Here is an 18,263-nt window from a genome sequence, read left to right as displayed (position 1 = left end):
GCCAATAATAGCCCCCTGCGTGGAGGGGGCGGAACCTGAACGCTTGTTGCTGCTGTACATGGAAATTCAATTGCCCAAGCAATCTGAGCCGATGGGAGGTGGTTGCCATGGAGATGCACACAGGCGGAAGTGGCGGTTGCTATGGACGCATTACGTTGGAGAGCAGATGGAGCCGCAGTTACCGAGCTGTTTCCGGTGGAGCTGCCGGGACGTGGGGGGCTGGGTCCGGAGGAAAGGATTCCCGCAGTATGAGGTAACCGCGGCCGTGTCCGGAGCGCTCCCCGTACACAAGCCCGTGTAACCGATGTCTGTTCACAGGCTTGTTTCACCGACAACGGCGTCACCGGCAGGAAACTGATCCACGTCACCGGTTCCACACTGCCCCGGATGGGAGTCAACGATGCCGAGCACGTGAAGGTGAGTGACGCAGCGGGGGCGGCACAGGGATATTGAAGGTGGTAGTGCGGGCACAGGTCAGCGGGGACGATGGAGGTCGTAGTGCGGGCACAGGTCAGCGGGGACGATGGAGGTCGTAGTGCGGGCACAGGTCAGCGGGGACGATGGAGGTCGTAGTGCTGGCACAGGTCAGCGGGGACGATGGAGGTGGTAGTGCGGGCACAGGTCAGCGGGGACGATGGAGGTCGTAGTGCGGGCACAGGTCAGCGGGGACGATGGAGGTCGTAGTGCGGGGACGATGGAGGTCGTAGTGCGGGCACAGGTCAGCCGGGACGATGGAGGTCGTAGTACGGGCACAGGTCAGCGGGGACGATGGAGGTCGTAGTGCGGGCACAGGTCAGCGGGGACGATGGAGGTTGTAGTGTGGGCACAGGTCAGCGGGGACGATGGAGGTCGTAGTGCGGGCACAGGTCAGCCGGGACGATGGAGGTCGTAGTACGGGCACAGGTCAGCGGGGACGATGGAGGTGGTAGTGCGGGCACAGGTCAGCGGGGACGATGGAGGTCGTAGTGCGGGCACAGGTCAGCGGGGACGATGGAGGTCGTAGTGCGGGCACAGGTCAGCGGGGACGATGGAGGTCGTAGTGCTGGCACAGGTCAGCGGGGACGATGGAGGTGGTAATGCGGGCACAGGTCAGCGGGGACGATGGAGGTCGTAGTGCGGGGACGATGGAGGTCGTAGTGCGGGCACAGGTCAGCCGGGACGATGGAGGTCGTAGTACGGGCACAGGTCAGCGGGGACGATGGAGGTCGTAGTGCGGGCACAGGTCAGCGGGGACGATGGAGGTTGTAGTGTGGGCACAGGTCAGCGGGGACGATGGAGGTCGTAGTGCGGGCACAGGTCAGCGGGGACGATAGAGGTCGTAGTGCGGGCACAGGTCAGCGGGGACGATAGAGGTCGTAGTGCGGGCACAGGTCAGCGGGGACGATGGAGGTCGTAGTGCGGGCACAGGTCAGCGGGGACGATGGAGGTTGTAGTGCGGGCACAGGTCAGCGGGGACGATGGAGGTCGTAGTGCGGGCACAGGTCAGCGGGGACGATGGAGGTCGTAGTACGGGCACAGGTCAGCGGGGACGATGGAGGTCGTAGTGCGGGCACAGGTCAGCGGGGACGATGGAGGTCGTAGTGCTGGCACAGGTCAGCGGGGACGATGGAGGTGGTAGTGCGGGCACAGGTCAGCGGGGACGATGGAGGTCGTAGTACGGGCACAGGTCAGCGGGGACGATGGAGGTCGTAGTGCGGGCACAGGTCAGCGGGGACGATGGAGGTCGTAGTGCGGGCACAGGTCAGCGGGGACGATAGAGGTCGTAGTGCGGGCACAGGTCAGCGGGGACGATGGAGGTCGTAGTGCGGGCACAGGTCAGCGGGGACGATGGAGGTTGTAGTGCGGGCACAGGTCAGCGGGGACGATGGAGGTCGTAGTGCGGGCACAGGTCAGCGGGGACGATGGAGGTCGTAGTACGGGCACAGGTCAGCGGGGACGATGGAGGTCGTAGTGCGGGCACAGGTCAGCGGGGACGATGGAGGTCGTAGTGCTGGCACAGGTCAGCGGGGACGATGGAGGTGGTAGTGCGGGCACAGGTCAGCGGGGACGATGGAGGTCGTAGTACGGGCACAGGTCAGCGGGGACGATGGAGGTCGTAGTGCGGGCACAGGTCAGCGGGGACGATGGAGGTTGTAGTGCGGGCACAGGTCAGTGGGGACGATGGAGGTCGTAGTGCGGGCACAGGTCAGCGGGGACGATGGAGGTTGTAGTGCGGGCACAGGTCAGCGGGGACGATGGAGGTCGTAGTGCGGGCACAGGTCAGCGGGGACGATGGAGGTCGTAGTACGGGCACAGGTCAGCGGGGACGATAGAGGTCGTAGTACGGGCACAGGTCAGTGGGGAACGATGTGCTTTAGTAAAAACTGTCCTATCTGCCATAGGCCTTGTTCACACGTCCGTTTTCAGGGATCACAAATACAGACATGCACTCACCCATTGTATTCAATGGTGGTGCGCACAAGTCAGGTTCATCACACAGACTGAGTTTCCGTGTGAAAAACCTGTAGACATGTCAGTTTTTAACCAGCAGCACGGACAAAATGCGTGCCACACACATACCGGCGCCTGGGAAGAAGCGGTACAGTTTGCGCTGATCCCAGGCGCCGTTTGCTGAAGGCAGCTCTCATCATTGCCTCCTGCTCTACCTGAGATCAGTGCGACCACAAGAATGGATGGGAGTTGTATTCAGCTGTGTCAAGTAAGGAAACAAAAAAACAGCATGGACTTCCACGTCATTTCCATAACCGCTGGAGGTAAAGCCCGCAGCTGGAGGCTGATTTTAATAATTTGGGACAAAGGTAAATATTCCACAAGGTTCCCAGGCTATCAATAACAGCTCACAGCTGTTTGGTTAGCCTGGTGAATTTATGGGGGACCCCAGAAAAAAAAATGATGTTGGGTCCCCCTTTAAATTGAAACCAGCAAAGGCTATGCAGACAGTTGTGGGCTGAAATTAATATCCTAGGAAGGGGCCAGGGATTTTGCCCCCCCAACATCTGCCCTTACCAGCCACATAAATGGCGCATCCATAAGATGCGTCAAATATGGCACTTAGCCTCGCTCTTCCTGCTTGCAATGTGGTGGTGACGAGTGGGGTAATGTTTGTGGGGTTGATGTCACCTTTTTATTGTCAGGTGACATCAAGCCACGGGGTTGGTAAAGGAGAGGTGTATAAGACACCCCTATTACTAACCCCGTAGTAAGTTTTGAAATAAACACACAGGAAGAATAAAATGCCTTATTTGAAATAAAACTTAAAGGGAACCTGTCACCCCCCCCAGTCGTTTCAAACTAAAAGAGCCACCTTGTGCAGCAGTAATGACAAGGTGGCTCTTTTATTTCTGGGTGCTGTAACTAGAGAAATAATCAGTTTTTACATTTCTAAGAAATACCTGGTCTTCAGTCAAGGAGGCAGGCGTTTCCCCCCTGCTTTAGACGCCACACAGCTGTCACTCACATCTTCTTGGCGCCGGGCGCCACCTCCTCACCGCTGTTTTCAAAAGTAGCCGGCGCCTGCGCTCTTTTCCCCTGCCTGGTGCAGGCGCAGTGAGCGCTGCCCGTCTTTCCTCATATGCAGCCCAGCTGACTGTGCCTGCGCGGCCGCCCTGCCTGTGATTCCCAGCCCCGCAGTGACTTATGATTTATTCACATTGCGGGGCTGGGATTCACAGGCAGGGCGGCCGCGCAGGCGCAGTCACCGAGACTGCATATGAGGAAAGACGGGCAGCGCTCACTGCGCCTGCACCAGGCAGGGGAAAAGAGCGCAGGCGCCGGCTACTTTTGAAAACAGAGGTGAGGAGGCGGTGCCCGGCGCCAAGAAGATGTGAGTGACAGCAGTGTGCTGTCTGAAGCAGGGGGGAAACGCCGGCCCACTTGACTGAAGACAAGGTATTTCTTAGAAATTTAAAAACGGATTATTTCTCTAGTTACCGTACCCAGAACTAAAAGAGCCACCTTGTCAGAATGCAGCATTACTGCTGCACAAGGTGGCTCTTTTAGTTTGAAACGACTGGGGGGGTGACAGGTTCCCTTTAACACCATTTTACTCATTTATTAAAAAACATACACAGTTATATTCACCTTTACACCTACAGTACAAACCAAAAGTTTGGACACACCTCATTTAAAGATTTTTCTGTATTTTCATGACTATGAAAATTGTACATTCACACTGAAGGCTTCAAAACTATGAATTAACACATGTGGAATTATATACTTAACAAAAAAGTGTGAAACAACTGAAATTATGTCTTATATTCTAGGGTCTTCAAAGTAGCCATCTTTTGCTTTGATGACTGCTTTGCACACTCTTGGCATTCTCTTGATGAACTTCAAGAGGTAAGTTGAAGTGAAGGACAGCATCCAATCGAGGTGAAAGTGAAAAATTCTTCTTTATTGTGCCATAAAATGCGACGTTTCAACCCAAATGGGTCTTTATCAACCATTTGGGTTGAAACATCGCATTTTATGGCACAATAAAGAAGAATTTTTCACTTTCACCTCGATTGGATGCTGTCCTTCACTTCAACTTATGGTATGTGCTCTTTCACCTGGGTCCGGTGGATATAGGACGGGCATCCTCGGCCTTTGTTCCTGTTAATTCCTGGTAATTTTTGTCAGATGTGCTGTCGGCCTTGCATTTATTTCTGAACTTCAAGAGGTAGTCACCTGGAATGGTCTTCCAACAATCTTGAAGGAGTTCCCAGAGATGTTTAGTGTTGTGAACTCTGTTTTCGGGCTCCCTCTTGTGGTCACTGGTGGTATGGTGTGCCTTTTGCTTTGGGCTCCCCCTGGTGGCCTTGTTTGTTATCCTGCTGGTCTCTGGCTATCAGCTGGTTCGTTATTCTCTGGGAGGTTCCTATATAGCTCTGTTTTACTTTCACTTGTTGCCGGCTGTCGATGTAATCAGTGCTACTCAGATTCCTTCTGAGTACCTTGCTCCCAGTCCATCCAGGATAAGCTAAGTTTTGTTTGCCCATTTTTAGATCAGTGTTTATCATGTTTTCTGTTCCAGCTTGCTAAAATGTAATTCCCTCGCTTGCTGGTTGCTCTAGTGGGCTGAGTTTCTCCCCACACACCGTTAGTTGGTGTGTGGGTTCTTGAAATCTCAGGATGGATATTTTGTAAGGGTTTTTTATTGATCGCATAGACCCCTGCTCTATTTTCTGCTTTCTAGTACTAGTGGGCCTCTTTTGCTGAATCTGATTTCATCCCTATGTATGTGCCTTCTTCTTACTTCACCGTTAATATTTGTTGGGGGCTTCTATATCTTTGGGGATTATTTCTCTGGAGGCAAGCGAGGTCTTTCTTTCTCTTTAGGGGTAGCTAGTTCCTCAGGCTGGCTCGAGACGTCTAAGAATTTTTTAGGCACGTTCACCGGCTACCTCTAGTTGTTTTGGATAGGTTCGGATTTGCGATCAGTCCAGTTACCATCTCCCTAGAGCTCGTCCTTAGTTTAATCACTTGCTGATCTATTTGTGATCCTCCGCCACTTGGGATCATAACAGTTTAGCACTTGTTGGCCCTTTTGCCTTCACTCTGCGGTCCAGCTCACCCCAAACCATCTCGATTGGGTTCAGGTTTGGTGACTGTGGAGGCCAGGTCATCTGGGGTAGCACCCCATCACTCTCCGTCTTGGTCAAATAGCCCTTACACAGCCTGGAGGTGTGTTTGGGGTCATTGTCCTGTTGAAAAATAAATGATGGTCCTCCAACTAAACCCAAACCGGATGGAATAGCATGCCGCTGCAAGATGCTCTGGTAGCCATGCTGGTTCAGTATGCCTTCAATTTTGAATAAATCCTCAACAGTGTCACCAGCAAAGCACCCCCACACCATCACACCTCCTCCTCCATGCTTCATGTTGGGAAGCGGGCATGTAGAGTCCATCCGTTCACCTTTTCTGCGTCGCACAAAGACACGGTGGTTGGAACCAAAGATCGCAAATTTGGACTCATCAGACCAAAGCAGATTTCCACTGGTCTAATGTCCATTCCTTGTGTTCTTTAGCCCAAAAAAGTATCTTCTGCTTGTTGCCTGTTCTTAGCAGTGCTTTCCTAGCAGCTATTTTACCATGAAGGCCTGCTGCACAAAGTCTCCTCTTAACAGTTGGTGTAGAGATGTGTCTGCTGCTAGAACTCAGTGTTGCATTGACCTGGTCTCTAATCTGAGCTGCTGTTAACCTGCGATTTCTGAGGCTGGTGACTCGGATAAACGTATCCTCAGAGGCAGAGGTGACTCTTGGTCTTCCTTTCCTGGGGCGGTCCTCATGTGAGCCAGTTTCTTTGTAGCGCTTGATGGTTTTTGCAACTGCACTTGGGGAATTTTTCAGACTGACTGACCTTCATTTCTTAAAGTAATGATGGCCACTCGTGTTTCTTTACTTAGCTTTTTTCTTGCCATAATACAAATTCTAACAGTCTATTCAGTAGGACTATCAGCTGTGTATCCACCAGACTTCTGCTCAACACAACGGATTTTCCCAACCCCATTTATAAGGCAAGAAATCCCACTTATTAAACCTGACAGGGCACACCTGTGAAGTGAAAACCATTCCCGGTGACTACCTCTTGGAAGCTCATCAAGAGAATGCCAAGAGTGTGCAAAGCAGTCTTTAAAGCCAAAAGGTGGCGACTTTGAAGAACCTAAAATATAAGACATAATTTCAGTTGTTTCACACTTTTTTGTTAAGTATTAGTGATGAGTGAATATACTTGTTACTTGAGATTTCCCGAGCACGCTCGGGTGTCCTCTGAGTATTTTTTACTGCTCAGAAATTTAGTTTTCATCACCGCAGCTGAATGATTTATATCTGTTTGCCAGCTTGATTACATGTGGGGATCCTCTAGCAACCAGGCAACCCCCTCATGTACTTATGCTGGCTAATAGATGTAAATCATTCAGCTGCGGCGGTAAACTAAATCTCCAAGCACTAGAAAATACTCGTAGGACACTCGAGCGTGCTCGGGAAATCTCGAGTAACGAGTATATTCGCTCATCACTATCTACTATATAATTGTCTAAGGGTCACTTACGTCTTTCTGCCTGTCTGTCCTTTTGTCACGGAAATCACAAGTCGTTGATTGGTCGCGGCAAAATAGCCGCGACCAATCAGCGACGGGCGCAGTCCGGCGGCAAAATGACCGCTCCGTACTCCCCGCAGTCAGTGCCCGCTCCATACTCCCCTCCACTCAGCGCTCACACAGGGTTAATAGCAGCGTTAACGGACCGCGTTGTGCCGCGGTGTAACGCACTCCGTTAACGCTGCCATTAACCCTGTGTGACCAACTTTTTACTATTGATGCTGCCTATGCAGCATCAATAGTAAAAAGATCTAACGTTAAAAATAATAAAAAAATATATATATATATATACTCACCGTCCGTCGGCCCCTCGGATCCAGAACAGGCCTTCCCCGCTCCTCGCGACGCTCCGGTGACCGCTCCATGCATTGCGATCTCGCGAGATGATGACGTAGCGGTCTCGCGAGACCGCTACATCATCTCGCGAGACCGCAATGCACTCTTGGAACCGGAGCGCGCGAGAAGCATCGGTAAACGCTTTGCCTGGATCCGGGGGCCAACGGAAGGTGAGTATATCACTATTTTTTATTTTCTTTTTTCTTATCAGGGATATGATGCCCACATTGCTATATACTACGTGGGCTGTGCAATGTACTACGTGGGCTGTGCAATGTACTACGTGGGCTGTGCAATATACTACGTGGGCTGTGCAATATACTATGTGGGCTGTGCAATATACTACGTGGCTGTGCTATATACTACGTGGACTGTGCTATATACTACGTGGCTGTTATACACTACATGGGCTGTTATATACTATGTGGGCTGTGCTATATACTGTGGGCTGTGCAATATACTACGTGGCTGTGCTATGTACTACGTGGGCTGTGTTATATACTACGTGGCTGTGTTATACACTACATGGGCTGTTATATACTACGTGGGCTGTGCTATATACTACATGGGCTGTGCTACACACTACGTGGGCTGTTATATACTGCGTGGGCTGTTATATACTGCGTGGGCTGTTATATACTACATGGGCTGTTATATACTACATGGGCTGTTATAAACTACGTGGGCTGTTATTCACGACGTGGGCTGTGTTATACACGATGTGGGCTGTGTTATACACGACTTGGGCTGTGTTATACACTACGTGGGCTGTGTTATGTACTACGTGAGCTGTGTTATATGCTATGTGGGCTGTTATAAACTACGTGGCTGTGTTATATGCTATGTGGGCTGTTATACACTCCGTGGGCTGTGCTATATACTACGTGACTGTGCAATATGCTACGTGGCTGTGCTATGTACTACGTAGCTTTTCTATATACTACGTGGCCGGCCGCGAACAATCGGCGACAGGTGCAGTCCGGCCACGAATTGGCACGGGATTTGAACCACGCTTTGCTAATTGGTCGCGGTTGGCCGAATCCTGTGTATTCAATGTATTATTCTAAAATCTTCATAAATAAACTACATACATATTCTAGAATACCTGTCAGGACTCTGAACATTTTTTACCTTTTGTGCATTACTGCCCTTTTCCAACATGGCGTCTTTGGTCTCATGTGCACTTGTCTTCCTGCTATAAAACTCCACCCCAGCCTTCAGTCTGTGCTAGATTATTCTGCGTTGCATCCAGCTCCTGATTACTCCCTGGCCTTGCACCTGCACCTGCTCCTGTGAACCTGTGTTGGAGATCCTGCCACTCTGTTCTGAGTTCCTGCTGCATACACCAGTGTTCAGTAATCCTCCTTCATCTGCTGCTCATGTTACTTCCATCTGCATTTGCTGGACATGTAAGCTGTTTGCTGCTCTGCAAAACCTGAGACTATTAACCAGGCCTCCCTGGTTGAGCTAAGATATGATTTGAACTGCCTTATAGCATATCTATCTGTGTCTGGACTAAGTCAAGGATCTATTCGTGTCAAGTTTCCTCAAGAATAACTGTGCTTCATAGACTTTCTGTTTGTTTGTATCTACCTCTGAAGTTTCCTATTGACTGCTAAGCTGCGTTTATTATTTGCACCAAGTGTTGTGGACTTGAGTTTCTCTCTGCACCTGTTTAAATCACCGTGTGATAATATAAACTTTACCACTTATAAAACTGTGTCCTGTTGTCTTGTTCCACGCAAAGAGTCTCCTGAATTATCCCCTATAATTATTACAGGATAATCTAGCCATAAAAAAAAAGGAGACTGCTGGAACAGTGACTGCAGAGAGCAGATTAGAGCAGGTGTTTTCCATAATTAGATCACTGCAGAAAGATGTGGAAGGTCTGCAAAAGAAGTTTGGAAGCTTTGAACACAACAAGTGTTTGGACAAAGTTTGCAGGACTTAAGCAACCGCATGGCAGCCCAGGAAAACAAACTTGCTGGCATAGAGTCCCAGTATGGACGGGCTTTTCAGGACATAAGCACGCAAATAGCTGCACAAGTGACTTTACCCTCTGGGCAACCGCCACCAGCTAGCCCACCTAAGTTGCCCCCATTCAGATTTAATGGTGATCGCGACAAATTTCGTGGCTTTGTGAATCAATGTATGCTATATTTTGATGTGCATGCTGACCGTTTCCCTACTGATAGATCCAAAGTATTGTGTGTAATAATGCTACTGACCTCACGAGCGCTTGCCTGGGCGAATCCGATGATTGAGTCTCGTGACCCACGGTTAAATGACTTGGATGATTTCTTGGCCGCTATGGCATTAATGTTTGATGACCCTAATCGCCGTGCAACCACTGAATCTGCTTTGTTGTCTTTACGCCAGGCTAAACGTTCTGTTATTGAGTATGCTACTGAATTCAGGAGATTGGCGGTAGATAACAATTGGGACAGTTATGCACAATTGCCTATTTTTAAAAGGGGTCTGTCTACTATTATAAAAGATGAACTAGCTCGCTCGGAGACACCACAAGAACTAGAGACATTTATACAGCATTGTGTGCGCATAGACATTCGCCTTACTGAGCGTAGGCAGGAGAAATTTGCTGCATATAACCGTATTTCTAACTTTTCCCTTCCTTCCAAAGAGCCTGCAGGTAAAACATCTCGGGAAGTAGAGGAGGTGCCTATGCAAATTGATTCCGTTCAGAGACGCGAGATCAATGAGCGCCGGGAGCATCTCCTTCGTGAAAGTCTATGTTTCTACTGCGGCCAGTCCGACCACTTCTTGATCAATTGTCCTAAGTGTCCTAGACGGCCTAACAAGGTGCTAGCAGCAATAGGGGAGTATGACAACTGTGATGATGAATCTGACATCTCTGAATGTAGCCTGCCTTTAAACACTGTATTCCATTCACTTTCTATGACTTCGCCCCCCAAGAAGCTGAAGGAAAAGAACTCTCACTGTTCTCTCCCTATTAAGATCCTGTGTTCAGGACAGTGGATTTCCAGTTCAGCTATGATTGACTCTGGTGCAGGTGGCAATTTCATGGATATCGCATTTGCCAAGGAACATGGTATTAAAATTCAGCAAAGAGCCTCTCCAATTACCATGGAAACAGTGGATGGGTCACCTTTAATCTCTGGGCCTGTGGATCAGGAGACCGTACCCCTTGAAATTTTGTTGGAGCCTAATCATCAGGAGCAACTTTCTTTCTTGCTAATTTCTTCTCCTTATTTTCCTGTGATTTTAGGCATTCCTTGGTTGCGTTCTCAGAACCCAATTATCAACTGGGAGACAAAGGAGATCATCTTTCCAACAAGGAGCAACTCAGCGTTAACAGAAGCTGTCCCTGAGTCCACGGCTACAGAACCACATGTACAGGTATTTTCTTTACCTCCAGCATATAAAGAGTTCTCTGACATCTGTGACAAGAAGAATGCAGATCAGCTTCCTACACACAGGCATTATGACTGTCCCATTGAGCTGCTTCCCGGGGCAGCCATTCCTTTTGGTAAGGTATACCCTTTGGCGGCACCTGAGCTTCAAGCCTTAAAGGAGTATATTGATGAAAATCTGGCCAAAGGCTTCATACGTCCTTCTTCCTCACCAGCAGGGGCACCCATTTTTTTTGTAAAGAAGAAGGATGGGACCCTGAGACCCTGTGTTGACTATCGGGAACTCAATAAGGTAACCGTACGAAACCATTACCCTTTGCCTCTGATTCCCGAATTACTGGAAAGAGTCCGCCATGCTAAGGTGTTCTCTAAGCTGGATCTCCGTGGGGCTTATAATTTGGTGCGTATTCGTCCAGGGGATGAGTGGAAGACAGCATTCAGATGCCGGTATGGACACTTTGAATCTCTTGTGATGCCCTTCGGGCTTTGTAACGCCCCTGCAGCATTTCAACACCTTGTTAATGACATCTTCAGAGATTTGTTGGACCAGTTTGTGGTGATCTATTTGGACGATATACTAATCTTTTCTGACTCTCTACAGGAACATGAAGAACATGTCAAAACTGTTTTAAGACGTCTGAAAGAGAACTAACTGTATATCAAGCTGGAGAAATGCGAGTTCCATCGTTCTAGATACAGTTCTTGGGTTATATCATCTCTCCTCAGGGGCTGAACATGGAATCTGGTAAGATTCAGGCTATCCTTGACTGGCCGGCACCCAAGAACGTTAAGGAGGTCCAACGTTTTATTGGTTTTGCAAATTTCTACAGACGCTTCATTCAAAATTTTTCTGCTATTGTCCGTCCCATTACTTCCTTGACAAAGAAGGAAAAGCCCTTTAAGTGGTCATCACAGGCTCAAGAAGCTTTTGATCGGCTGAAGATCTGTTTCACATCAGCATCGCTGTTGATACACCCAGATCCAACACATCCTTTCATTGTGGAGGTGGAAGCTTCTGATAATGCTTTGGGGGCTATTCTCTCCCAAAGAACTGGAGAGAAGGGTCTGCTACATCCTTGTGCTTTCTTTTCCCGTAGACTAACCTCAGCAGAGAAGAATTACGACGTGGGAGACAAGGAATTGCTGGCTATTATTGCGGCTTTCAAAGAATGGAGGCATCATCTGCAAGGAGCTGCAAAACAGATCATAGTGCTAACTGACCATCGCAATCTAGAGTTCCTTAGATCCGCTAGATGTCTTTCTCCTCATCAGGCTCGTTGGAACTTATTCTTAAATCATTTTAACTTTATCTCATACCGTCCAGGTTCTCGTAATGGGAAGGCTGATGCTTTATCCCGAATCCATGCTGCGGATTCCGTACCTGGAGCCCCGTCCAAGACCATTCTATCTGATGCCAATTTCATCGGAGTTATCCACGATCAGGACTTGTGGAAGGAGTGCAGGGAGGCATATGAAGGTGATGTATTTCTGGCCAACCCACATGTGGATATTAATCTTGTCTTTAAGGGTGGCATGTGGTTCAGAGATCGACGTATCTACGTCCCGGTGGTCGTCCGTCTGCAGATCGTCAAGTTGGTACATGACTCCAAGTTGGCTGGTCACAGGGGGGTACAGAAGACACAAGAGTTCCTGAGCCGATTCTTCTGGTGGCCAACTTGCCTGAAGGATACCAAGGACTATGTTCTCTCTTGCGAGGCATGTGCTCGTTACAAGACTCCTCATGTGGCACCTACGGGTCTTCTACAACCATTACCTGTTCCATCCCGCCCTTGGGGGTCTATATCCATGGACTTTATTGTGGAGCTGCTTACATCGGGGGGCATAAATACAATCATGGTGGTAGTTGATCGCCTGACTAAAGCTGCTCATTTTGTTCCGTGCACCGGCCTCCCCTCAGCTAAAGATACAGTGAACTTGGTTATACAGAATGTCTTTCGGTTGCATGGGGTGCCGGATGAGATCATCTCTGACCGTGGAGTACAGTTCACTTCAAGATTCTGGAAAGGGTTTTGCTCTGCACTCAATATTAATGTCTGTCTCTCTTCCGCTTACCATCCCCAGACAAATGGTCAGACTGAGCGGACCAACCAGACGCTGGAACAATATCTAAGATGCTATGTCAGCCATCTCCAGGATGATTGGTTGGAGTTGCTGCCGTTAGCCGAATTTTCATATAATAATTCTCAGAGCGCCTCCACTAAATTTACACCTTTCTTTGCCAATCTGGGTTATCGTCCGTGTATTTTACCTAGGTCTCCAATTAATTCTCCGATTCTGGCAGTGGAGGAAAGGCTGACTGCGATGAGACAAAATCTGGAGGTTCTGAAGGAATCCCTGACCACGGCTCAAGAACGTTATAAGAGATCGGCTGATAGATTCCGTAAACCTGCACCCATGTTCAAGGTAGGAGATTCCGTGTGGTTAGCAACTAAGAATCTGAAGTTAAATGTTCCTTCACAAAAACTTGGACAGAAATTAATTGGCCCTTTCAAGATCAACGGTATTGTGAGCTCTGTGGCCTGCCGGCTGAAGCTACCTAGGACCATGAAGGTACACCCAGTTTTTCATGTATCTTTACTAAAGCCTGTATCTCCTAATACCTTCCAGGGACGTGTTGTGCCACCTCCGCAGCCAGTGTTGATTGATGGGCAAGAACAATTTGTGGAGGAAATTATTGATTCCAGGATTTGCAGGAATCGGCTCCAATATCTGATAAGATGGCAGGGATATCCCCCTGAGGAAGACTCTTGGGAACCTGTGGAAAACATCAATGCCCAACAGAAGATTTCTCGTTTTCATCAGAGATTCCCTGAGAAACCAGGTCCAGGATCGTCCTGAGGCCGCTTCTAAGGCGGGAGTAATGTCAGGACTCTGAACATTTTTTACCTTTTGTGCATTACTGCCCTTTTCCAACATGGTGTCTTTGGTCTCATGTGCACTTGTCTTCCTGCTATAAAACTCCACCCCAGCCTTCAGTCTGTGCTAGATTATTCTGCTTTGCATCCAGCTCCTGATTACTCCCTGGCCTTGCATCTGCACCTGCTTCTGTGAACCTGTGTTGGAGATCCTGCCACTGCTCTGAGTTCCTGCTGCATACACCAGTGTTCAGTAATCCTCCTTCATCTGCTGCTCATGTTACTTCCATCTGCATTTGCTGGACATGTAAGCTGTTTGCTGCTCTGCAAAACCTGAGACTATTAACCAGGCCTTCCTGTTTGAGCTAAGATATGATTTGAACTGCCTTATAGCATATCTATCTGTGTCTGGACTAAGTCAAGGATCTATTCGTGTCAAGTTTTCTTAAGAATAACTGTGCTTCAGACTTTCTGTTTGTTTGCATCTTCCTCTGAAGTTTCCTATTAACTGCTAAGCTGCGTTTATTATTTGCACCAAGGGTTGTGGACTTTAGTTTCTCTCTGCACCTGTTTGAATCACCGTGTGATAATATAAACTTTTCCACTTATAAAACTGTGTCCTGTTGTCTTGTTCCACGCAAAGAGTCTCCTGAATTATCCCCTATAATTATTACAATACCCGATGCGTTAGAATCGGGCTACCATCTAGTTAAGTATATAATTCCACATGTTCCACATAGTTTTGATGCCTTCAGTGTGAATGTACAATTTTCATAGTCATGAAAATACAGAAAAATCTTTAAATGAGGTGTGTCCAAACTTTTGGTCTGTACTGTATAATCAATCAATGCCCATGTCACCTGTAAAAAACAATAGTAAACAACCATATCCCTCACCTGTCCAACAAGATCATTCATTTGTCCCTTGACGAGTCTAGCTCTGCTACATCTAGATGCCATGATGAATGTTAGCATGATGCAAGCATGATTCAGCCGGGCATCTAGCAGATACGCTGAGCGTGATCGCGCAGCATCCGTGTCTTGCGGTGATGTGAAGAAGGTGGGGGGAGAAGAGCACTATCCATGGCACCTGGGAACAGCGTGAACTGTACTGCTTTTCCCAGGCGCCGATACAGGTCACAGATGCCATATACAGATGTCACATACGGGCACGGATCTCACCAGTACTGGTTTATCCATTACAAGAATCACCAGGATGGAGACCTTATAGTGTTGACACTCTGGGGTGTCACTAAGTGATATTTTGGCTGTCTCCTTTACACTATATTTGAATTGTTTAGGCAATATAAAGACAGGACATTTCAGGTTTACTTTCAATCGATTTTTTTTCATAATAAAAGTTTTAGGACTTGTTAGTGCGGGTTCTTGTTGGGTCATCCGAAATTGTTAATAATCGGGTCATAGTACAGGAACAGGGGCTGATTGGGGTCGTAGTACAGGAACAGGGGATGACGGGGGTCATAGTACAGGAACGAGGTGGGGACGACGGGGGTCGTAGTACAGGCACAGGTTAGCACTTCTAATGTCCACTCTTCTCTTTGCAGGCCATCGCCCAGCTGGTGAGGGATCTGTTGGGGGTGATGGATCCATCCTGGAGCCGCAGCATCTCTTTGCCCCGCAGAGACAATATGGGGCTTTTCCTAGAGCAGAAATCTCAGACTGGAGCCAAGCACGAACTGCTCAGCTACAGCCAGTTCATCAGGGAGCAGGGCCTTTAGTGGGCGAGGGTCCAGCCCAGAGATCAGGGAAGTTACTGTGGGGTTGGGGATCGCTAGTGCAGAAGTTCTCACTCCCCTGGTATGGAAGCTGAATCGGAGCACTACAGATCTTTGCTCTTCTATAATGCAGAGTTTTCCTGTTATTCCAGTGTAATAAACATGTGCTCGGTCCATGTGTATCACCATGAGGTATCACCCCCCTCCCCAGATCCAGCACCAAGGGAGTAGAGGGGACATCACCTCCATGGTTCCTACTAATATTTATATCCCCCTGCTACTCCTCCAGATACTGCCTGCCCCTATCATATATGGACCCAGCATCACAATGATGCAGATGCATTGTCAACCTTTTTTGCAGGTAACATAGTTATTAAGGTTGAAGGAAGATTTGTTAAGTCCATCTAGTTCAACCCATAGCCTAACCTAACATGCCCTAACATACTGTTCCAGAGCAAGGCAAAAAAACCCATGTGGCAAAGAGTAAGCTCCACACTGGGGAAAAAAAATTCCTTCCCGACTCCACATACGGCAATCAGACTAGTTCCCTGGATCAACAACCTAACAAGGAATCTAATATATATACCCTGTAACATTATACTTTTCAAGAAAGGCATCCAGTCCCCTCTTAAATTTTAGTAATGAATCACTCATTACAACATCATACGGCAGAGTTCCATAGTCTCACTGCTCTTACAGTAAAGAATCCGCGTCTGTGATTATGGTTAAACCTTCTTTCCTCCAGACGTAGAGGATGCCCCCTTGTCCATGTCTCAGGTCTATGATTAAAAAGATCAGAAAGGTCTTTGTACTGTCCCCTCATATATTTATACATTAACATAAGATAACCCCTTAGTCTTCGTTTTTCCAAACTAAACAGCCCCAAGTGTAATAACCTATCCTGGTATAGCAGACCCCCCAGTCCTCTTATAACCTTGGTCGCTCTTCTCTGCACCCACTCCAGTTACGTCTTTCTTAGGCTATGTGCACACGTAAGAAAAGAGGTGCAGAATTTTCTGCACAAAATCCGCAGCTCCTGGCAGAATCCGCAGCCCCGGTTTTTATGCGGATTTTGTGCGGTTTTTATGCAGAATTTCTGCGGATTTTGCCACTGCGGATTTTTAACATGGAGGGGTGCAGAAACGCTGCAGATCCGCAAAAAAGAAGTGACATGCACTTCTTTGAAATCCGCAGCAATTCCGCACTGATTTTTCCGCACCGTCTGCACATCTTTTTTTTTTCCCCATTAACTAACATTGTACTGTACATCACAGTGCGGATCTGCAGCGTTTCTGCGCGGTATAACCCACACCGTCTGCACATACCCTTATACACCGGAGACCAGAACTGTTCACAGTATTGTAAGTGTGGTTGCACTAGTGACTTGTATAGAGGTAAAATTATGTTCCCTCATGAGCATTTATGCCTCTTTTAATGCATCCCATTATTTTATTTGCCTTTGTAGCAGCTGCCTGACACTGGCCACTAAATGTGAGTTTGTCATCCACCCATACTCCCAGGTCTTTTTCATTGACGGTTTTGCCCAGAGTTTTAGAATTAAGCACATTTACATCTTATTACTTCTACCTAAGTGCATGACCTTACAATTATCCCCATTAAAGCTCATTTGCCATTTATCAGCCCAAGCTTCTAGTTTACATAAATCATCCTGTAATATAAAATTGTCCTCCTCTGTATTGATTACCCTGCAGAGTTTAGTGTCATCTGCAAAAATTTAACTTCTACTCTGTATGCCCCCTACAAGGTCAATAATAAATATGTTAAGAGGGCCCAATACTGACCCCTGTGGTACCCCACTGCTAACCACGTCCCAGTCCGAGTTCGCTCCATTAATAACCACCCTTTGTTTCCTATCCTTGAGCCAGCTCTTAACCCACTTATACATATTTTCCCCTATCCCCATTATTCTCATTTTATGTATCAACCTTTTGTGTGGCACCGTATCAAAAGCTTTTGAAAAGTCCATATACATTACGTCCACTGCGTTCCCTTGGTCCAGTCCGGAACTTACCTCTTCATAGAAATTGATCAGATCAGAGGTGGATGTGCTCCTGTGGAAGTGCGACTAAGCAGGACACTGGTGCATGGGCTGCTGTGGATGTGTGGCCAGGCAGGCACTGGTGGATGTGCTGTTGTGGGTGTGTGGCGGGCAGGGCACTGGTGGATGTGTTGTGGATGTGTGGCCCGGCAGGACAATGGTGGATGGGCTGCTGTGGATGTGCGGCTGGGCAGGACACTGATGGATATGCTGTTGTGGATCTGCGGCGGGCAGAACATTGGTGGATGTGCTGTTGTGGATCTGCGGTGGGCAGAACACTGGTGGATGTGCTGTTGTGGATCTGCAACGGGCAGGACACTGGTGGATGTGCTGCTGTGGATCTGCGGCGGGAAGGACACTGGTGGATGTGCTGTTGTGGATCTGCGGTGGGAAGGACGCTAGTAGATGTGCTGTTGCAGATGTATGACCGGGCAGGACACTGGTGGATGTGTTGTGGATGTGCAGCCAGGCAAGACACTGATGGATGGGGTGTTGTGGACATGTGTCACACACAGTGTAGGAAAGACTAAGTGCAACATGAAGTGATAAGGGGAAGGGAACCCAACACTAGGGAATGGGGGAGTGGAGACTTCTGGGCAGATGTAACGTCACCCTGTCTGCCCTAAGCATTCCTATATGGGATCCGCATCTATCACCGAGTAGGATACCTAACCCCTGACTGACCCTGGCGATAAGCCCTGCATGTGGAAGGAAAGGATATGCATTAGTCAATCCCCACTACTACTAAAGACATGGGATACACAAACAAGGGGAACACTTAGCT

The 18,263-nt window shown here is 48.3% G+C and overlaps 1 protein-coding gene across 1 annotated transcript; it reads left to right on the top strand.

The window, feature by feature from the left end:
• The first annotated feature begins 58 nt into the window (after positions 1–58).
• SAMD15 (sterile alpha motif domain containing 15) lies at positions 59–17,946 on the top strand. The gene is made up of 3 exons (XM_077267492.1): positions 59–253; positions 319–417; positions 15,250–17,946. Exons 1-3 carry the CDS (start codon positions 59–61, stop codon positions 15,421–15,423), a joined length of 468 nt encoding a protein of 155 aa, XP_077123607.1. The 3' UTR covers positions 15,424–17,946.
• The last annotated feature ends 317 nt before the right edge of the window (positions 17,947–18,263 follow it).

The sequence above is a fragment of the Ranitomeya variabilis genome, chromosome 1 (genome assembly GCF_051348905.1).
Source record: "Ranitomeya variabilis isolate aRanVar5 chromosome 1, aRanVar5.hap1, whole genome shotgun sequence".
Classification (NCBI taxonomy): domain Eukaryota; kingdom Metazoa; phylum Chordata; class Amphibia; order Anura; family Dendrobatidae; genus Ranitomeya; species Ranitomeya variabilis.
This window is presented reverse-complemented; position numbering and strand designations above follow the sequence as displayed.